Source organism: Ranitomeya imitator, chromosome 7 (assembly GCF_032444005.1).
Source record: "Ranitomeya imitator isolate aRanImi1 chromosome 7, aRanImi1.pri, whole genome shotgun sequence".
NCBI classification, from domain to species: Eukaryota; Metazoa; Chordata; class Amphibia; order Anura; family Dendrobatidae; genus Ranitomeya; species Ranitomeya imitator.
The window spans coordinates 45538057-45561108 of record NC_091288.1 but is presented as its reverse complement, the minus strand read 5'-3'; the positions used below and the strand labels follow the sequence as shown (position 1 = coordinate 45561108).

The following is a 23052-nucleotide window of genomic DNA, read 5'->3' as shown; positions in this document are numbered from 1 at the left end:
CATCTTCTGTATTCACCTTCTATTTTATTTTTTCCAGGCTGGTCTTACCACTTATCTGCAGAGAAATGGTGGAGCTGCTGGATCGGAGCAACTCTGCGGTCAACCACACCAGCTTGTCAAACTATGCATTTCTGTATGGAGTCTTCCCAGTGGCCCCAGGAGTTGCTATATTTGCACACCAGTTCAACATGGAGGTTGAGATTGTACGTGTTAGGACTACTTTCCATGAGACAGACTTGTGATATCCTTACACCTGATGTCAATTGGAGATTTAACTAAAGACGCAATGTCCTTGGTGCAAACGTTCAGCTCCTATCTGACAAAATACTTCAGACGAGTGAGGACCCATACATGGGCCGTATGCTGCACATACATAATAGCACGGTATCCTGCATAGTGGCTGGATAATGTTATCATGTTGGCTACATTCTCCTGTACAATATTTCCACCATTGACCGGTGACCTGGAAAGGCTCTCTCAGACCATAAGTGATTGCAGTATAATTAACCCCCTGTAATTCACAGTTAGTCCGTACATCTTGCCCAGACCGCTATAGGACTATAGGACCGCTATAAGACTTCTCCCAGTCATCTTCACGTTTCCAGCACTCTTGCCCACTTGCACAAACAGCCATCTCACTACTAACCTATTTACCCAGTTATTGTACCTGCTGTGTTAGACTGTACCCCTGACCCTAAAATACTTTACTTCATAAGTTATGGTTACCCCCCCACCCCCCCCCAAAAAAAAAAAAAAATGTCCTGTGTACACCATGTTAAGGATATGTATGCATGACGTACGTGGATCATACGCTGCGCACAGAAACGCTCATGTGAATCGGCCTAACGCAGGTGGCGCTCATGAAAACAGTAGTGCTAGGTAATATCTCATATTGTGCTTCAGATGATACCACAAGAAGTGCCCACCTTTTTGCCTCCTAATAATTAATGGTATCCACATTAAATAGGAATTAATTCACCTGATGGAAGACAAAACAATATTCCTTTGGCCGATGTCAGGGTTGTATGCAGTGCCTATACAGTGCAGATGTCGTAGGTATATATGGCCAGTACACCCAACCCATAATGCTTAACAGGCAATCCCCTCATGTGTTGCAGCTGTTGAACAGCCATAAGACATGCATCCACGGGGACTCAAATAAATTTTTTGAGCACACCGAAGACACTCGGTTAGCACCCGAGCATGCTCAGATAACACCTTATCCGATCACGTTCACTCATCACTAATTCTAATGTCTATTAGAACATTATTATCCTGGAATGAAGAGCAAGGAATAATTAAGCGCCCCGTCCTGATGATGGCGCTGCTTCGTTAGCCAGGGTGATGACCTATGTGAGAACAGGGACAGGTTAATGATCTTCTGCTTCCAGGTCACATCCGGAATGGTGATCAGCACCTTTGTGTCTGCTCCCATCATGTACGTCTCGGCCTGGCTGCTGACTATTCCTACAATGGACCCTAAGCCCCTCGTGTCGGCTCTGCAGAACGTCAGCTTTGATATCAGCATTGTGAGCCTGGTCTCCTTGGTGAGTTTTATACACACAATATTTAATTAAATGCTTATCTGAATTATAACTTTTTAATTTGGTAATTGATTTATAAAATGTTAATTCTATCTGGTGTATCATCTTTTATGTTTCCAGATCTGGTCTCTGGCTGTTGTACTTTTGAGCAAGAAGTATAAGCGGCTCCCGCACCTGCTCACTGCCAACCTGTTTCTTGCTCAGGTAAGTTCCTATCATGTATCGTTTCATGTCGGTGTATTATGGGGTTGTCTGCTAAAGCCTAGAGCCTCCACCATTGCGGTGATACCGGCAGCGTTAGTACATCCATTGTGGTTCCCATCCAGGATTAGTATGAGCAAGGGGTGGAAGAAGATTCAAGCTGGTAACTTCAATATTTTGGGGGGAATTTGGTTGTTTATTACCTGCCAAGTTACGTCTGATGTTTGCAATGTCCTATATAAACAATTTTTAAAGGGGTTGTACCAAGTTATAAAGTTATCACCTACCCATAAGACCCATAAGATAGGGGATAACTTCCCGATTGCTTTGACTCTCATCAATTCCAAGAACAGGGCTCTGAAAAGCACAATATGAACAGAGAAGGGCTTGAGCATCCGCCTCTCCGCTCCATTCATTCCTATGAGAATGCTGAAGACCAGCTTTCTCCTGGGATCCCATAGACCAGTGTTCCCCAACTCCGGTCCTCCAGAGCCACCAACAGGTCATGTTTTCAGGATTTCCTTAGTATTGCACAGGTGAGAATTGCATCACCTGGACAGGCAAGCATTCAATGACCTGTGCAAAACTAAGGAAATCCTCAAAACATGACCTGTTGGTGGCTCTGGAGGACCGGAGTTGGGGAACACTGCCATAGACAATGATTGGAGCTCCATTCACACCAGACTCTTCAGAACCCCTTTCTTAGGATTGGTGGAGGTCCCAGTGATTGGACCTCCAGCGATTAGGAAGTTATCCTTTATCGTGTGGATAGGAAATAACTTCCAAACTTGGTGCATCCCCTTTTAATTAAAATATATGATAAACTGGACATTTTTTTTCATAGAATGTGCGAATGTTTTTTTTTTTTTTCTCCCGGCTCTGGATCTCTGGATTTTACCAGAAATTAACGAGTGCTTATTACAGTCCTTCCCTTTATTTCAGTGGTAGGGAAAGGATCAGTGTATATAAATCATAACTTCTTGGTAAATCTCACTGTCATATTTGTAGAACGTTTCTCATAGACATGCTTGCCGCCTTCCATTTTGGTTGCCACTTACATTCTTATATATTTTTCTCTCTCCAGCTTATTGTCTGCATTGGAATGATGTTATGGAACTTCATTATAAAAGAAAGGAACGTTGTGGGGCAGATCTTGGTGTTCGTGATCCTTTACAGCGCCCTCTACAGTACTTATCTGTGGACAGGTATTTTTATTTTGATACTTCATCCTCTAATCAAACATTATATCCCTAGGTTATTTCAGACACATACACTGTAATCCCCCCATAAGTGACCCTTTTTTCTTGTAGAGATCTGTGCCAGTCACGACACAAATCTAGTGAAAAATATATGTAAATCAGGGTGGAAGTGCACTGGGGGTGTGTCATTGCCCTTGGGTTGCATCTTTCAAGTGCGTTGACGCTCCCTCAGTGCATTTACATCCTAATTTGCATATGACTTCTAGAATGGATTGTATTTCTGCAAAAGAAAAAAAAAAGTTCACTTTTATTGAGGACAAGCGCCTGTACAGCCATACTACTACTTCCATAAGCATGCTGACAGGTTCTTAACATTGACTTTTACCTTTTGTTCATTCACTCATCTCCACAGAAATGTCTGACTATAGAAACCTTATAAGACTATCGTTTGTCTGGTTGATGTATTTTGCCCATAGAGCAGTGTAGAAAATCTGTTTTGTTCCGAAATGGAGACACATGGATTTAGATAAAAATTTGGGAGAGGCAGTGGTGGAGGGCTGAGTTCTGCTGTAACCTTTCATAGAGGAAAGTAGGCTAAGCAGGTGGTCTGCACTGAGATGGAAGGTGTACTGGGGGGATCTCAAGGAGGGAATCCTACCATAACTGCTTTAGAAAAAGGGCATTCATATAAAAAAATTGGCTTTGTCTAAAATAAAGGGGGAATCTCATTACCATTGATAAGAACTTATAATCTAGCCTCATTAACGAGACACATTAGAGATTGAATTCATGGAACCAACGACCCCAAATAACCTGCAGATGCATTTGAGATTTGGGGAATTGCCATCTGATGTCGTAGTGTCTTTCTGAAAGATGCCATGGGTGCGTAGACGGCTCTAAGAAAACTATATAAATTACTGTTCCGATTATTGAAAATAGTCCCTCTATGGGAAGATCCTAGTTTTCTTCAGCGTAAACAAAACAAACTTTTTGAACAATGGAAACCGAAAGGAATCATTAAAAATAGGGGATCTGCTGACTATCAATGAGGGAAGGATACTTGGCAAGAATTCTCAGAAAAGTATAGCATGAGAGATCAGCAATATCTGCAATTTTGTCAAACGCTTCGTCACCAGAGCTTGGTGGTAAAGGATTTTAAGAGAGCGGAAAGGAAAGATAGGAAGAAGCTCAGGGGTGGAATCTTTATCCACATTGCACCAAAAAACTTGAACACAAACCCTTTCTTCAATGACTCCCGAGTTATTTATCCATTGGAATTAAACACTGACTCTGAGATACAGGGTAAAATTCTGGCAGGATGGGATGAAGGCAAGAAAGCAATGATCAGCGAACAGTGGAGATAAATGCAGGATAAATTGATGCATAACGTTACATATGCCTTGAATTTCTCCTACAAAGATGCCCCAGCACACTATTTAAGGAAATGCCCTAATTTTCTTAAAGCAAATCTATTCCACGGTGTTTCGGTATTTGGGAATGTCCAATTATCCAAGTGGTTTGGGAAGAGTCCCTTTTTATATAGAGAGAAAATATGAAAAATTAAAATCGCCATTTCCCCCCCCCCAGGCACGTCTATTGACAGTGACCGAATACTATGTATCCAGATAATACATGGAGCTCTATTGGTGGTCAAAACATGCTTACTGGCTGATGAAAGAGATGCCGATTCTATCCGATATAATCAATACCCTAAAGACGTTATTAATATATGATAAACTTGAGACCGAAAGACACACAGAAAAGTCAACAAAAAAATTCTTTAACAAATGGAGAACTTTCTGTAATGCTGTAGATAAGCCCCTGATGTAACCTGGAAGATGAGAAAGAGGTTAAATTATATTCACGCGGGTGGTCCAATCTGATGGGCTTCCCGGTCCAGGGCCTCCCATCTTCTTACGATGACGTCCTCCTCTTGTCTCCACGCTCTGGCACAGGCGTACTTTGTTTGCCCTGTTGAGGGCAGAGCAAAGTACTGCAGAGCGCAGGCAAAGGTCAGAGAGGCCCAGCACCTGCGCACTGCAGTACTTTGCTCTGCCCTCAACAGGGCAGACAAAGTACGCCTGTGCCGGAGCCGCAGCGTGAAGACAAGAAGAGGACGTCATCTGATGAAGATGGGAGGCCCGGACCGGACCGCGATGCCCATCGGACCAGACCGCAGCGGGACCGCCCCTGGGTGAGTATAATCTAACCTCTTTTTCTCATCTTTCAGGATACATCGGGGGCTTCTCTACAGCATTCCAGAATGCTGTAGATAAGCCCCTGATGCCGGTGGGCTTAGTTCCGCTTCCATTTTGCGGGTGACAGGTTCCCTTTAATAAGTAAGGCAGCCTAAAAATATGCAAAAACGAATAAAAGAGAGAAAATAGCATATGGACGGCACTGCCCCAACTAAATCCATAATCTTCAGGAAAGCCGGTACTAAAAGCTATATCATGTCAGCAACAGCCATGGCAAAAAAGATATCGGGTGCAAAACCATGAAATAACATATGTGTCCCAGGTAGCAAAATCAATCTTCAAAGTAGCAAATTTTATTGAGTCTTCACAATTAAAACTTCATGGCCGGGGGAGAAGTAAAGGAGCTCGTGCGACCAGGGGAGACGCTGCAGGGGTCTCCCCTGCTCGCACGAGCTCCTTTTCTTCTCCCCCCGGCCATGAAGTTTTAATTGTGAAGACTCAATAAAATTTGCTACTTTGAAGATTGGTGAGTGCATCCTGCTTTTTTCTTTTGCTACCTAAAAATATGCAAGTTTGCAATTGACTTGTGTTTTCTCACCTGTCATTCTCCTGCAGAGAGAGCTTTTGTCTTTCACAGTGTCCAGCTGGTTTCATGGAGCTCAGCAACTAGTTCTTGCCCAAGACCCTGCCAGTGTCTGCAATAGTTAAACTCCAGGAGATGAGATGACTCCTAACATCCTAGCCACCTCTCTCCAGCCCTTTGCTTGCTATACAGCAGTTATCTGCTTTCCTATTGCCATACCTTTCAGCTCCTGACAAGCTGCTTTTGTAAATTTTGCAAAATCACCAGACCCGCAACTTTGAGAGTAGTTCTCCAAATTATGACTGTGTCTAGAGGTGTGTTCTTTTTCAAATGCCCTGTTAATTATTCATGTAAATATTGTGATGGCAGTATACACTCCAGAACAAACTACTTATGTGATACAGCAGAACTTATGCTGAGCTTTATAGTTCTGCTAATACTAGAAGTCCTGGCAGAATTGAGGACACTGCATAGATCTTGGCTGCTCAAGAGACAACTTGAGAATAACAGGATTTTTGGTTGCTTGCCGTAAAATCTGTTTCTCGGAGCCTTCATTGGGGGACACAGGAACCATGGGTGTATGCTGCTGCCACTAGGAGGCTGACACTATGCAAATAAAAAAGTTAGCTCCTCCTCTGCAGTGTACACCCTACCGACAGGAAGTAGGATATTCAGTTAGTGAGAAAGCAGTAGGAGAAGCAACGTGTAAAAGAGAAAGAATAAATATAATAATAATAAACTTTATCTACATAGCGCCAACAAATTCCACGGCGCTCCATAGATTAACAGTTTCAAACACTCAAAGAGTGTTCAAAGAGCTCAAACGTAAACGGTAAACAGAGCTGTTCAACTTGGGAGGGTGCTGTGTCCCCCAATGAAGGCTCCGAGAAACAGATTTTACGGTAAGCAACCAAAAATCCTGTTTTCTCTATCGCCTTTCATTGGGGGACACAGGAACCATGGGACGTCCCAAAGCAGTCCCTGGGGTGGGAAAAACAGACTTCCATCAAGTCCGAGGATTCACCACTGCCGCCTGCAGGATCCTTCTGCCCAGGCTGGAGTCCGCCGTAGTTCGGCGAAACATGTGGATGGAAGACCAGGTTGCCGCTTTGCACAGCCGTCGGCGAAAGCCCCGTGACGTACCGCACTGGAAGCGCCGACTGCCCGGGTAGAGTGAGCCTTTCTCAGGAGGGGGGCACTCTTGATCTTGACCCGGTAAGCTTCCAAAATTGCCGTTCTGATAGAGCGAGCAATAGTCGCCTTGGAAGACAGCAGGCCTCTACGCACGCCATCAGGGATGGCGAAAAGAGAGTCCATCTTTCGGAAAGCGGCCGTGTTAGCCAGGGAGATCCTCACTGCCCTGACGAGGCCCAGCCTGTTCAACGATCACTCCAGAGGATGAGTCGGAGCTGGACAAAAGGAAGGTAGAACGATGTCCTCGTTGAGGTGGAAAGATGAAAACCACCTCGAAAAAAAGGAAGGAAGGCGGAGGCCTGGGACCACCTTTGTCCTGGTGGAAAATCAAGAAAAGAGGTCGGCAAGAAATGGCCGCCAACTCAAAAACGCGGCGGATCGAAGGGATAGACCTGAGAAAAGCCACCTTCCGAGATAGAACTGACAGGGAAAACTCCCTGAAAGGCTCAAAGGAGAGAACCCCTAAGAACAACCAACACAACCTTTAAACCCCATGAATCCACGGAAGCCCTGTACGGAGGGACTCCTTGAAGGAAGGTCTACCTGTGGCTGAGAAGATAACGTCTTCTTAAAGGGAAGAAGAGTGCAGGAACCTGGCCCTTTAGGGAACTGAGAGCAAAGCCCGAATCCAGTCCTGCCTGAAGGAAAACCAAATGGAAGGCAGGGAAAAAGGACATAGATGAAAAGCGGTTGGACCCGCATCAACGAAAGTAAACCTTCCAGGTACGATAGTAGATCCTGGAAGAAGACGAAGGCTTCCCAGCCTGGATTATAGAGCGACCCATCTGGGCCGAAAGGCCGGACGCTCTTAGAACTGTAGAGTCCACAGTCACGCCGTTAAACTGAGCGACCGATAATTCGGGTGGCAGAACGGACCCTGAGACAGCAGATCGGGTCCGTTGGGAAGGCACCCGGGGTGTCCGCGAGAAGATTGACAATGTCTGCAAATCAAGACCTCCTGGGCCAATCCGGGACGATCAGAATGACCGGCACCCATCCAGCCTTGATCTTTTTCGACAGCTTGGAAAGCAAGGGAAGGCGTGGGAACCGATAGGGGAGCACGAACTGCGACCAAGGAATGGCCAGAGTGACAACAGCACTGCGAGAAGATCACGGGACCCTGGGCCGACCCGAGGGGCCTTCCTGTTCAATCGGGACGCCATGAGGACCACCTCTGGAGTCCCCCATGGAAGAGCAATCCGATAGGAAACCACCTGAAGTGCCATTCCCCTGCCGCGAGGCCCTCGCGGCCTAAATGTCCACGCCGGGGACATGCACTGCGGAGCTCACCAGGACCGTTGCCTCTGTCCAAAGGAGGATCCTGGAATCTCGGCCGAGGCCAGAGAACGCCAAGTCCACCCCTGGTGGTAGACATGCTACTGGTGTGTCATTGTCTGGATTCGAATTGGCAGGCTGCTGAGAATCCTTACCCAGTGAAGGAAAGACAGAAAGATGATCCTGAACTCGAGGACATTGATCGGCAAAGAGGACTCCTGCGCCGACCAACAACCCTGAAAGAACAGGAGACAAAGCCCCGCGCCTCCGCCGAGCGGGCCGGCGTCCGTCGTCACCACCTGCCAGGGAACTGGAAGGAAGGATATGCTGTGAAGGATCTACTCTGGGATAAGAGAAGTGACCTCGGCCACCAGTCGAGGAACCGTTTGACCCAGAAAACCGGATCGGACGATGCAAGGAGAAGACAGACATGTCCCCTGTGATAGAATAGCCTGCTGAAGAAGTCTTGAATGAAATGGGCGAAGGTAAAATTGCTTCCGATGTTGCAACTAACCTCCTTAGGGCCTCTAAGGCCCATCGGAAAGGAGGGGAGCCGAAAAACCCAGGAACAAGCGAACTTCCTGACAAAGGAGGGATATCTTGTCTTCGGGAAGGAAAACTCTGGTCCGACAAGTGTCGAAGAACCTGCCCGGAGATACGAGGCGCTTAACAAGACGGAACTTCTTCCTGTTGACGAGCCACCCGCAACGGCTAGAATGTCGGGAAAGATGGATAGACTTTCGGGAGCCTGAAACCGAAATTCCTGAGCCTCCATGGAAGCGATTACTGAACGAGGTAATATCATCCTGAAGTGTCTCCGACGAAACTTCCTGTTCGGCAAATTGAAATCCGGACTGGGACGAACCTTGTCATCCTCTGTCAGTACAAAAAGATTCGAAGAAGCCTGTGAACTTGTGAACTGTTGAACCGTTCCTGTTCTGGGACGGGAACGATTACCCCGGATTTAAGGAGGGAAACAATGGCTGTAAAGAAACCCGGGACCAGAGCGGGGTCTCTTGGAGGTTGGGATTCGAAGACAACGATCCCAGGACCGTGAAATTAAGATTTTGTATCTAGAGGATACAAGTGCCCTGGCCCATGCATCCTCTACTGAGGAGACCCAGAAGTCCCTGAGGAACAGAACACGGTTGCCCAGCCTGAGAAACGGGCTGGGGTCTAGTCGTGGGTCATGCCTAGGTGGAACTTCCAGTCCAGGACCTGGAGAATCCACTTTAGGAGTAGCGGGCACGCCAGGAAAGAGTGAGTCGAGGAATACCTTCTTCTCTTAACGTGCCTGTGGCCTCTGCTGATGCGAAGAGGAATCTGATGCCGCGAAACCTACGAAAAAGGTCGAAAAGACCGAAGTAGCCGCCTAAGGAGAAGTAGGCGAGGTCTGGAGAAGGGGACTGGTGCCATCAGTGGCGTCCTTAATAAATTGGTCCAGCTTGGAACCGAAAGGACGTGAACCTTGAAAAGGCAGGCTCGTAAGGGACTTCTTTGATGACTCTTGAGCCAAACAGTGCGACGGCTGGTAACAACATCACTGGGCGCCTGTGCGGCAGAAGACGCGACGTCCAGGGAACAAATTATTCCCCGGCGTGAGTAATCTGGGTGGCAAGTTCCGCCAGCCGGCCTGATGGAGCTCCAGCTTGAATGCCCCAACGGAGTTGTTTAGCCCCTCGGATACAGACTTCGAAACCCAAGTGGAAGCCAAAGCCAGGCATTGGGATGATGCGGCAGTTTCGAAAGTCGACTTCACGAAGGATTCCATGATCCTATCGATGGAATCTTTCAGAGCCGCCCCACCGGACAGTGTAAGGACTGTGTTGGTGGCAAGTCTAGCAGCCGACGGATCCACAGGGGGAGAGGTCGTTCTCTAACGCCTCTCATTCCGGTTGGCAATGAGATCCGGAGGAAAGAGATATGAGACTCCAAGACGCTTGTCTCCTTGAGAACGTCTGGTCGAATTCGCTCTTTCTCTGGCCAGCCGCTCCTCGAATTCAGGAGGAGGAGCAAATACCTTGGGAGGTAGTTTAGACCGTCTAAACGAAACCGGCTGATCTGCGGGTTTCGTAGAGGAATCTTTGATGCCACAGGTCTGATTGGTCGCTCCAAAGAGGCTTTGAACCATATCCCTCATGTTAGCGATTTGGTTCGAATCCGGACCCAAAATATCCTCTGAAGGCGCATCAGAGAAAACCTCGCCTGACTCCGGGGGGAAAGACCAGGGGGAAGTCGACCACAGAGAAGGACCGTGGGGCGAAATGGACCGAGAAGAGAACTCAGACCGGCGTTCCTGTCTGGATCTTTCGCGGCCTGTATTAGAAGACTCAGATGGAGCTTCTTGCGACCCGCTGGCTACTACGGAAGTCTGCAGGGGCAACCGATCAGGCACGGACACAAGGGTCTGGGACACCCGTGTGAGATCCGGTACTGATAGAGACAGAGGCGGAGCAGCAGGGGGGGTCCTGGGCGGTGAGCATAATGTGGGTTGCTGCAGGCCTGCCTGAGAAAAGGTAGGAGGCCGGAAGCGACCTCCCTTAAAATTAGACCGAACGGGTCCGAGGAAAAAATCGGAAGGGGAGAGTATCAGTCTGCAGTGCAGAGGTACTCAGGGCAGACGCTGCGGTGGGCATAAGGCGAACACGCAAAGTGTTAGACTAAGGCAGAAGAGGGAGGACAAAAGCGACTTCCCTTAAGATTAGACATGGCGAAGGAACCCCTGAAGAAGCCAGAAGGTTAGGGGACAGGAAAGCAGAGGAGAGTGTCAGTCTGCATCAGAGCTACTCACGACAGGTGATGGATGGAAAGCTGCACTTCATGATGTCGATGGTCCTTAACGCAGGGGTGCAGGCAGACAGAGCAGACTTCTGGGACACTCTTCTGTCCGGGACCGGCTGCAATGCTGAGCCGCAAGGGATGAGGACGCCAGGCTATGCGCTTTGAGGAGCCAGCGCAAGGTGGTCCTGATGCCGAAAAAACCCTTCAGGGGCGCAGGGAAAAGAGGGCGGGGCTAACCGCCAGGCCAGGAGCACCAAGATGGCGCCGGGGGCGGAGCTCGCAGATGAAAACCGGGCGGGAGAAAAGCCCGCCTGAGGGAAAGGAAGTGAGGAGACGCGGCGCCGGAAGTAGGCCCCAGAAGAAGCCGGGGCCTAAATTACGGGCCGGCGGCCGCCGGGGAGGGACGCGGTCGTCGGGAAAAACGGTGCGGTGACGTTGCAAAAACAGGCGCAGCGCGGCCGCAGGAGAAGGCGGCGCGGTTGCCTGCAAGGCCGCCGCTGCGGGAGAGAAAGTGCGGCCACAAGAAATCGGCAGGAAAAAGGCAGCGTGGTTACCCAAGCCAGGCTCAGAAATGCGGCCACCAAAGTAGCGCGGCTGCCACGCGTGGGACCAATAAGGCGCCAACCAGGCCAAGGCGGCCTGGGGAAAAACTGCACAGCACTGAACTAGGACTGCTCTAGTGACCACCCCGGATTAGTGGAGGCTCTCAGGCGGAACAGCATGGAGGGGGGGGGGGAGGGAATGTGGAATACTCACCTAAAATATCCCACGCCGTTCTGACTAACCTCAATCCGGGGAAGATATCAGACGTCCAGGGAGCTAGTGGACGACCTCGTCTCCTCCAACCGACAGGCTCTGGTGGGCGAGTGGGTGGGGGACGGAGCCAGGACCGGACTTCTGAGCACGCTTGTGTGCTAGGATCTTGGTCCTGGTGAGGGATCTATGAGGATACGGGGTGGCAGTACACGCCATACTCATAGTCCGTATTGTGGGACTACAGGTGTGACTGCTCACCCTGTATCCCTTCCGGAAAACCTGAAAAGAAACGACGCACATTGAGGTAGATAAGGGTCTAATGAAAGACCCGTGTCCACCTCCTACTGACACTAGGCTAAACTGAATATCCTACTTCCTGTCGGTGGGGTGTACACTGCAGAGGAGGAGCTAACTTTTTTATTTGCATAGTGTCAGCCTCCTAGTGGCAGCAGCATACACCCCATGGTTCCTGTGTCCCCCAATGAAAGGCGATAGAGAAAAGCCTTTAACATGTTGTTTAGCGTGGATCTGAAAGCTGTAAACCATTACTAGCCTCTAGAATTGAGCATTGGGGGCTGATTTAATGCATATAATGGAGTGATCCCATCATTTTTTTTTTATTTGTCCAACTAAAGAATAAGGGCTGTCTGGAATTGCAACACAGCTCCATTCAGGTGCATTTATTTCTTACACTCCTTACCCGGTCCCATGCAGAAGCTTCATATATTTGCACTGAGGTATGGTATGTTTCATTATCGGTCAGTGTTCACAATAAATTAGTGCTGCAGTAGAGAAAAATAGCCAAATGTTTTCCACCCTCTTTGTTTAGACTTTAGCAATGGCCTCACCAATATCCTGGCAGTATACTATACAGTCAGAAACCCTACTGCAGTGTGCATGCAAATGCCATATGTTATGTGAAATGTACATATTTTGCTCACTAATGTAAACTGTTTTTGTCTTCCTAGGTTTGATATCTCTATGCTTGTTTTTGCTAACCAAAAGAGAAGTTGGGAATATTCCGACTGTTATAATCGCCTTGGCTGGGTGGAGGTAAGCTCTTTCTGGACTTCTTTTTTTAGTCTGTGTTTTTTATTTTTTTATTTAAAGAATACCGGTCGTGCCCCCAAATGCTATTGTTTTGCAGATTAGGTGTCAATCTTAAAATCATTCTAAAGCAGTGTGGCCGGTGTGCAGGAAGCCTGGTTACTGGGAGGAAAGTAACTAACTTTTTCTCCCAGTGGCCTCCGGCTGTCAGTCACAGAGGCGCTGCTTCCGGCTCGTCGGTCGCCACTCAGTACATAGTGAGTAGCGGCTGTAACTACGCCCCGGCACTGACTGTTAGAAAATATTGAGGCACAGTTACTGCCTATTTATTTAACGCCCAATCCAATCACTGAAGACCCTCGTTCTGTAAAAGAAAAATCATAATAAACCAACAATATACAGGTCCTTCTCAAAAAATTAGCATATAGTGTTAAATTTCATTATTTACCATAATGTAATGATTACAATTAAACTTTCATATATTATAGATTCATTATCCACCAACTGAAATTTGTCAGGTCTTTTATTGTTTTAATACTGATGATTTTGGCATACAACTCCTGATAACCCAAAAAACCTGTCTCAATAAATTAGCATATCAAGAAAAGGTTCTCTAAACGACCTATTACCCTAATCTTCTGAATCAACTAATTAACTCTAAACACATGCAAAAGATACCTGAGGCTTTTATAAACTCCCTGCCTGGTTCATTACTCAAAACCCCCATCATGGGTAAGACTAGCGACCTGACAGATGTCAAGAAGGCCATCATTGACACCCTCAAGCAAGAGGGTAAGACCCAGAAAGAAATTTCTCAACAAATAGGCTGTTCCCAGAGTGCTGTATCAAGGTACCTCAATGGTAAGTCTGTTGGAAGGAAACAATGTGGCAGAAAACGCTGTACAACGAGAAGAGGAGACCGGACCCTGAGGAAGATTGTGGAGAAGGACCGATTCCAGACCTTGGGGAACCTGAGGAAGCAGTGGACTGAGTCTGGTGTGGAAACATCCAGAGCCACCGTGCACAGGCGTGTGCAGGAAATGGGCTACAGGTGCCGCATTCCCCAGGTAAAGCCACTTTTGAACCATAAACAGCGGCAGAGGCGCCTGACCTGGGCTACAGAGAAGCAGCACTGGACTGTTGCTAAGTGGTCCCAAGTACTTTTTTCTGATGAAAGCAAAGTTTGCATGTCATTCGGAAATCAAGGTGCCAGAGTCTGGAGGAAGACTGGGGAGAAGGAAATGCCAAAATGCCTGAAGTCCAGTGTCAAGTACCCACAGTCAGTGATGGTGTGGGGTGCCATGTCAGCTGCTGGTGTTGGTCCACTGTGTTTCATCAAGGGCAGGGTCAATGCAGCCAGCTATCAGGAGATTTTGGAGCACTTCATGCTTCCATCGGCTGAAATGCTTTATGGAGATGAAGATTTCATTTTTCAGCACGACCTGGCACCTGCTCACAGTGCCAAAACCACTGGTAAATGGTTTACTGATCATGGTATTACTGTGCTCAATTGGCCTGCCAACTCTCCTGACCTGAACCCCATAGAGAATCTGTGGGATATTGTGAAGAGAAAGTTGAGAGACGCAAGACCCAACACTCTGGATGAGCTTAAGGCCGCTATTGAAGCATCCTGGGCCTCCATAACATCTCAGCAGTGTCACAGGCTGATTGCCTCCATGCCACGCCGCATTGAAGCAGTCATTTCTGCCAAAGGATTCCCGACCAAGTATTGAGTGCATAACTGAACATTATTATTTGATGGTTTTTTTGTTTGTTATTAAAAAACACTTTTATTTGATTGGATGGGTGAAATATGCTAATTTATTGAGACAGGTTTTTTGGGTTATCAGGAGTTGTATGCCAAAATCATCAGTATTAAAACAATAAAAGACCTGACAAATTTCAGTTGGTGGATAATGAATCTATAATATATGAAAGTTTAATTGTAATCATTACATTATGGTAAATAATGAAATTTAACACTATATGCTAATTTTTTGAGAAGGACCTGTACTTACCTTCCGCAGATCTGTAAAGTCCAACGATGTAAATCCTTCTGAAGGGGTTAAAACATTTTGCAGCAAGGAGTTCTGCTAATGCAGCGCTACTCCTCGCTGCAAAACCCCAGGGAATGAAGGTAAAGTAGGTCAATGACCTATATTTAGCTTCATTTGCGGTGAGGCGCCCTCTGCTGGCTGATAATAGATCGTGGGAACTATCCTAGAAAGCCTGGGAGCTTTCTAGGATAGTTCCCACGATCTAGGAACAGCCAGCAGAGGGCGCCTCACCGCAAATGAAGCTAAATATAGATCATTGACCTATATTTAGCTTCATTCCCCGGGGTTTTGCAGCAAGGAGTAGTGCTGCATTAGCGGAACTCCTTGCTGCAAAATGTTTTAACCCCTTCAGAAGGATTTACATCGTTGGACTTTACAGATCTGCGGAAGGTAAGTATATTGTTGGTTTATTATGATTTTTCTTTTACAGAACGAGGGTCTTCAGTGATTGGATTGGGCGTTAAATAAAATATTACAACAACCTTTGTTTTTATTTCATTAAAATAATTTTTAATAATGTGTGTTTTTTTTTTAACCCTTTCATTCAATTGGATTAATAATGGATAGGTGTCATAATTGACGCCTCTCCACTATTAATTAGGCTTAATGTCACATTACAATAGCAAGGTGGCATTAACCCTTCATTACCCCATATCCCACCGCTACACGGGAATGGGAAGAGAGTGGCCAAGTGCCAGAATAGGCGCATCTTCCAGATGTGCCTGTTCTGGGGTGGCTGGGGGCAGGTGTTTTTAGCCAGGGGGGGGCCAATAACCATGGACCCTCTCCAGGCTATTAATATCTGCCCTCAGTCACTGGCTTTACTACTCTGGCGGAGAAAATTGCGCGGGAGCCCACGCCAATTTTTTCCGCCATTTAACCCTTTATATATATATATATATATATATATATATATACTTTTCAGCGTATTACGGCCGTAATATACGGACCGTATTTGCATACGCTGAGTGTGACGCCGGCCATAAGATGTATAATTATGTGCTTAATTATAAAACTCTGGGCAAAACCGTCAATGAAAAAGACCTGGGTGTATGGGTGGATGACAAAGACCTGGGTGTATGGGTGGATGACAAACTCATATTCAGGGGCCAGTGTCAGGCAGCTGCTACAAAGGCAAATAAAATAATGGGATGCATTAAAAGAGGCATAGATGCTCATGAGGAGAATATAATTTTACCTCTATACAAGTCACTAGTTCGACCACACTTAGAATACTGTGCACAGTTCTGGTCTCCGGTGTATAAGAAAGACATAGCTGAACTGGAGCGGGTGCAGAGAAGAGCGACCAAGGTTATTAGAGGACTGGGGGGTCTGCAATACCAAGATAGGTTATTACACTTGGGGCTATTTAGTTTGGAAAAACGAAGACTAAGGGGTGATCTTATTTTAATGTATAAATATATGAGGGGACAGTACAAAGACCTTTCTGATGATCTTTTTAATCATAGACCTGAAACAGGGACAAGGGGGCATCCTCTGCGGTTGGAGGAAAGAAGGTTTAAGCATAATAACAGACGCGGATTCTTTACTGTAAGAGCAGTGAGACTATGGAACTCTCTGCCGTATGATGTTGTAATGAGTGATTCATTACTTAAATTTAAGAGGGGATTGGATGCCTTTCTGGAAAAGTATAATGTTACAGGATATATACACTAGATTCCTTGATAGGGCGTTGATCCAGGGAACTAGTCTGATTGCTGTATGTGGAGTCGGGAAGGAATTTTTTTCCCCAATGTGGAGCTTACTCTTTGCCACATGGGTTTTTTTTTCCTTCCTCTGGATCAACATGTTAGGGCATGTTAGGTTAGACTATGGGTTGAACTAGATGGACATAAAGTCTTCCTTCAACCTTAATAACTATGTAACTATATCTGCAGGTCAATAGCATTTGGGGATATGACGGGTTTCCTTTAATTCTGTATTACTTTTGGCTGAACAGTGTTTTTTCTTCACTATTGTTTTTATCCTTCTAGCATACCTGTGCTTGTAGTGTGTATTCTTGTGAGTGTTGGACAACGTGATGTGGACACCATTGACCATGCTTTCTTTTATGGAAAGGCTCAGGTAAGTCTGGGAAATAAACTTGGAAAAGCGCAAGAAATAGGCACATTTTGTCAGTGTACAGTCTAATTTTATTATGAATATTTTTAACTTCTTAACTCGTGATGGATATGACTGCTATTCATCACAACACACACACACACACACACACACACACACACACACACACACACACTCCATTTGCATCTTTCTACTGTCTGTTTTTACTGACTGGTTACTGTGTTTTTTTTTTTGTTTGTTTTTTTTCCCCTAATGAGAAAAACAGATGACCCATGGGCCAAGAACAGATAATAAAACTATCCAGAATGCTGATGAAAATTGATTCATTTTTTTGCATACGAGAAAAATAAACTCATGTGATCCCAGCTGATGAGCGAGAATATTAAAAGATGCGAATCATCAGCTTGAGGGCTCATACTCTGATTGCACTCTGCCTAGTGTTAGTGATTCTGTGTTTTTTTTTGTTTTGTTTTTTTTCTCATCTTGGATTGAACTGAGAAAAAAAGTCACAGCTTGTTGCAAGTGGCCATATATCGGACAAGACTCAGCAATGCAAGTCAATGGGTGCAAGAAACAAATTGCAGGGTACACAGACTGTGTGCTGCGCGACTTGTATTTTTATTTTTATTTTTTTTAGACACACCCATCTCATATGAAACCTGATTTTTCATCAGCTGAGTACAGTAAATTTACAGCCCGAAATTTCAGAATGGAATAGATATACCGTATATGGCGTAGGGACCACCATATTTTTCTTAACCAGCTGAGGACTGATATTTATAGTTTGGGAAGGAGGTAATAAAGATGGAGCTTCCCAGGCAATTAACAACAGCTCACAGCTGTCTACTTAACCTGAACTGGTTATTAACAAAGGGTGACCCCCCACCACCTCCCCCCAAAAAAACCAGTGGGTTCCCCCTATTATTAACCAGCAAAGGCTATGCAGACAGCTGTGTGCTGACAATAGCCTAGTAAAGGGCCAGGGGTTAGTAAGCCCAGGGGTTAGTAATGGAGAGGCGTCTATAAGACACCCCCATTACTAATCTCATAGTCAAATGTAATAACGACAAACCGAGAGTAAAGTCCTTTATTTGAAATAAAAACTCCCTGACTCTCTTACTCAATTATCAAAATAAAAAAAAAAAACGAAGTAATCTTCACCTGTCCGCAGACTATCGCTATGTGATACTGTTCACAAAGAACTCCAGCTCTGCTACATCCGGATGGTTTGATGAGCGGTGGCATGATGCGACCGCTTTGCAAGCCAGGTGGAACACAGAGACCACAGCATGAGAACGAGCATCTGCTGTGTCTAGTGCTGACGTAAGTAAGGTCACTGGAGTTCATAGCTGATAAATGGATGTGCCATTTGTGAGGCGGCTGGGGGCTGCTGTTCTTAGTGTGGAAGGGGACCAATATCCATGGCCTCTTCCTAGCCTATTAATATCAGCCTGCAGCTGTCTGCATAGCCTTTGCTGGTTATTAATAATAGGGGGACCCCGTATCATCTTTTTGGAGTGGGTTTCCCTTGATAATAACAAGTAAAGGCCAAGTAGATAGCTGTGAGCTGATATTAATAAAGCTCCATATTTATTACCCCCTTCCCAGACTATTGAGACGAGCACTCAGCTGTCTGCTTTCCTTCTGCTGGTTAGTAAAAATTAGGGGACCCCATGACATTTTTTTTCTTTATTTAATTTTGTAATAAATACAAGTACAGAAAACTACACATGTAAAGCACGCACCTGTCTATCTATCTATCTATCTATCTATCTATCTATCTATCTATCTATCTATCTATCTATCTATCTATCTATCTATCTATCTCTGTACATAACATTGTTTTATTACCGTAGTTAAAAAGCAAAGAAAAAAATTACTGTATGTAAAAGCTGATATTAATAAGGCATTGATTACGCATGTCGGATGGATGCTACTTGCTAAAAATCGCATTGTACTCGCATGACACTGGTCCTAGCTTTCAGGAACAACATCAGACCGATTTTTATTTATGTTGAGTGTGAGGCCTTATTGTTATGTTCACACATTGCCGTCATGTTATGTTTTTTGCAACTATTGGCACAAAATCCTGCTAATTTGTTGCAGTTTTACAAAAAAATGCAGAAGGCAAAAAAACATGCAAACACACCAAAAATTAAAAAGAAATGACATTTATGCAAATGAGTCTGTATCCCTTTATGTATTAATATAGATTATCAGCACAGCGGTGGTCCTGTGTGTCACCATTATGCTATCTGGCATTTCTCTTTTGTGCATGAGTCGCAGTGGACAAGATGGCAACTACCAGGTACTGAGTCATTCGTCCCAGAGCAGTAGTAACAGGACCGCAGATACCTCTACTGAGTCCAAACCTGAAAGTCCCATTCTACCTGGTACACCATCAGACTCTAGAACAGGTAAATGTAAGATTCACTTTGTTTTAAATATATTTGCTGGTGTGAGATATTTAAAAAAATAACCTAAATTGGACAAGTTTCTAAGTGGCAAAATTTGCGTTTGGAAAATTGGCCACATTCTACAGTGCCAGCGAGAGTTAGTCGGATTGAATCCGTGTTGCGGTCCATCGGCCAGGTCCATAGTCTCTGGCTGTTGGACAGGAGGCTTGTGAACCTCTTACTTTCCGGGTTTCCTGATGTGGTTTTGATTAACCATGGCTGGTGTGACATAATTTGTGCGTGAAGAATTACCTCATACCACCAGTGTGTAATCGAAAGCCACGTCGGGGAACCCAAAAGGTAAAAGACTCTTGTGCCAGCATATTGCATGAATTAACAAATCTCTTGCACACCCTGCAAAGAATATCCTCCAGCATAAACGGACAAGATCGGTAGGTGGGACATCTACAGCATGTCTATTTATGTTGTGGATAGTCAGGGCAAATGTCCCCCTTTGCGGGAGGTCCGCAGGAAATTCTGTGGTCACATATCCCAGAGAACCCCAGCTAAAAGTCTATAACCTGGGATCCTGGCTGATGCACTGGAATAACAGTGAGTGACGCTGTACGGCACCAGTCCTGAGTGATGGTTAAATCCAGCAGTCCTCAACTGGAACAACCGCCAGTCTGTAGCTTACATTAGTGGTGCTTCACCGAGAAGAGTCACATGAGCATACTTGTAAATTTGAACAAAGAAAGGTGGCACTTGCCTAACAATTCAGAAATCATAAACCTTTATTCAGATAGGGACATCAGGTGGAGCGGTGGGCAGGGGGTGAGCAGGACGATGTCCGTTTCGCACTGAAACTTGCACTTCTACGGGTCTGTAGAGGCACAAGTTGCAGTGCAAAAAAGTCATCTATAAAAAAGATTATGATTTCTGAAGCTTTTGGTGAGTGCCACGTTTCTTTGATGCATTGGAAGGCTATGTCCAAACTTAGTTTTTTTTTGTGCTTGGTTTTTTTTTTTTAGGCGTTTAAAAACCCCAAGTTTTTGAAATTGACGCAGCTTCAGGAGATGCTTCTTTTTTGGGAATTTTTGGAAGAGTATTTCTGAATCTTTCTTTGCAGCCTTTTTGATTTGGTCCGTGCCTGGTTTGGAGAGGTTTATTTTAGGATCCATTTCAAAGAAATTGCATGTCCTGTTTTTCCACCAGGCAATTTTTCAAGCTCTCACTTCAAAGTGGATTTTCCATAGAAATGATTTTTTAGAAGAGTTTTTGAAGCAGTTTTGAGGAGGATCGTGGGTTCTAAAAAAAAAACGAAAAAAAAAAAAAAAAACCATTACAAACCTAAGTGAACAGAGCCTAACACACACTTAGGCCAGATGGAAATATTTCCGCTGGTGTCTTTAGTTGGTAGGATTGAGCTGGAAAGACTGAGGCAGATCTCTATGAGAAGTATTTTAGGATTTCAATTAATTTTTAGCTTTTACATATAAGCAAGCAATATCCACACCCTGCCAGAAAGCGAGATCTTAAGAATGTAGGATTAAAATGTTTTGTATTATACAAATGGGGTAATTACAATCTGGTAATTAATAATTATTGATCTCTTCATAAACTAATGTATAATTGAGCCGTCCCATGTGGCTAATAAGGGGAGTCCTGAGCGGCAGAGCACACCTGAGGCTATCTGTCACAATACCTACATACGGCAGGATGCGGCAGCATCTAAGAAAAGAGCAGCCATAACTTATCAATACCTGGTTACCATATCAATTCACTGCAGGATAAAGGCGGAGGTAGCATCGGTGCAAAATACTGATTAACAACCAATGAAGCGCCTATCATCCATGTGTCAGTAGTCGTTTTTGCACCTGCACTACCTCCTCCTTTATCCTGCAGTGAATTAGTATGGTGACCAGGTATTGATAAGTGTGGCTGCTTTTTTCTTAGATGCTTTTTGTATTTGTCCTTTTTCAGTGACTTGCTTTGTATATGGCCAGTATTACAAGTAATGCACGTGTTCACGCACCAGATCAGTGGGCGTCAATCCGCGCCACTCCAGCTGTTTTGAAGCTAAAACTCCCAACATGCCCCGACAGCCTGCAAGATCTGGAGTGCCGCCATCTAGGTTTTTATAATGATGCATAATTATCATAAACTTCAAGTTGCTAACCTTTCCAAAAAGGAATATACATAAAATGTGTTGTCCTGGAAAATATAACTTGGAGATCAGACCGGGTCTCTTGTACATTGGCCACAGTGCAGGAATAACATTGTGGTGTCTCCGACCTGCAGAGATCTGCGCTTGTGGACAGGAAAACGGAGACGTGTGTCAGCCTGCGCAATCCCCAGATCCGCTGAGTATAAATCGGGCTCCCAGCATTGAGGACGGTACAGTATCGGATTCTTACCATTATACTCTGAGCTCTATGGAAAACGGCTCGTGCTTTGCTGACGGTTGTGGAGATTTCTGCTTTAACGGTGTTTAGTTTTACTTTATGCCTTTTTTGTAATCCTGTATCAGACCAAGGAGGATCTACAGTATGTTTCTTTAGTCTTTGTGTAGTGTAGAATGAAACTGATGTAGGACATATGATGGATGAGGAGGGATAGGATGGGGTAGGACCTGACTGGTGCATCAGGATAAAGTCTGCAAATGTAGTTGTCCTACAGGAGAAAAACTGTCTGTCTAGTTCCACTTATAGTAGCTACCCCATACACTTAGCCAAAAAAACTGAACTGTAGTGTGCATGCAAAGTATGAGCATGTTCACACTGGCCATTAAACAGGTAAGACCCAAGACGGAAACAAAATGGACTTATACCCTGCTGTAAGTAACTACATCAGTAAAATCAATAGTGCATCTAAATAACATGGGGTACTTGCTAAACACCGTTTTTGATAAAGCATAAAATCCATCCCACCAACGTCCATTTGTATTTTTCCCTATAAAGCACATGAATGTCTCAGTCAGTGCAACTCCCTGAGATGTCCCCTGTCCCAGGAGGAGCAGCACCGGCTGCACAGCGGAGACCGGCAGATAGCGAGACACGTGCTGCTCTGCCTGCTTCTCATGGTGGGACTCTTTGCAGTAAGTGGATGTTAATAGTACAGCGTGCTTCTGCAACTTATTGGAAAGTGCGGATTCACCTATATACATTGTAATTTATAGATGCAGCGATTTATATATGTGTGATTTCCCTTATACAGAATGTGTCCAGTTGCTTCTGGTGGCTTTTCAATCCGGAACCCGGGAGACTTTATGTGGAACTTCAGTTTTTCTGCGCCGTGTTCAACTTTGGTCAGGTAGGTACGATCGTGACTCACAAGACATAATATACACCGACATGAAAGCGTTGTGGATGAAATTGTACAAAAATCTCATCAACAAGCTGCAGAGAAAATCTGCATCAGTATCTCCGCTGTGGAATCCGCAGCAGATCCGTCCCGTGTCCATGTACCCTGAAAGATTAAGAGTTATAAATATATATTAAAAATGTAAAATATTTAAAAAAACAAAAACTTATGTAAGCATTCATAGGTGGTAAAGGGTAGTCATTATGGGAGTTATTGTGTGTGTGTGTATATAGATAGATAGCCTAATTCTATATATCTCTATCTATGTGCACACGTTGCAGATTTTGCTGCGGATCCGCAGCAGATTTGACGCTGTGGATCTGCAGCAGTACACATGTTGCAGAAAAAAACGTGCGGAAACGCAGTGTTGTATTTT

The 23052-nt window shown here is 45.1% G+C and overlaps 1 protein-coding gene across 3 annotated transcripts in view; it reads left to right on the top strand.

The window, feature by feature from the left end:
• Positions 1 to 23052, top strand: part of GPR155 (G protein-coupled receptor 155) — a 49385-nt gene that overhangs the window by 12138 nt on the left and 14195 nt on the right. For all 3 annotated transcript variants that reach the window (XM_069733175.1, XM_069733176.1, XM_069733174.1), the window contains exons 4-13: positions 38 to 203; positions 1392 to 1547; positions 1665 to 1748; positions 2830 to 2950; positions 12700 to 12784; positions 16830 to 16920; positions 19130 to 19334; positions 21615 to 21710; positions 22274 to 22410; positions 22530 to 22625. In XM_069733175.1, the coding sequence (XP_069589276.1) occupies positions 38 to 203; positions 1392 to 1547; positions 1665 to 1748; positions 2830 to 2950; positions 12700 to 12784; positions 16830 to 16920; positions 19130 to 19334; positions 21615 to 21710; positions 22274 to 22410; positions 22530 to 22625 (1237 nt within the window). The remainder of the gene's footprint in view (positions 1 to 37; positions 204 to 1391; positions 1548 to 1664; positions 1749 to 2829; positions 2951 to 12699; positions 12785 to 16829; positions 16921 to 19129; positions 19335 to 21614; positions 21711 to 22273; positions 22411 to 22529; positions 22626 to 23052) is intronic.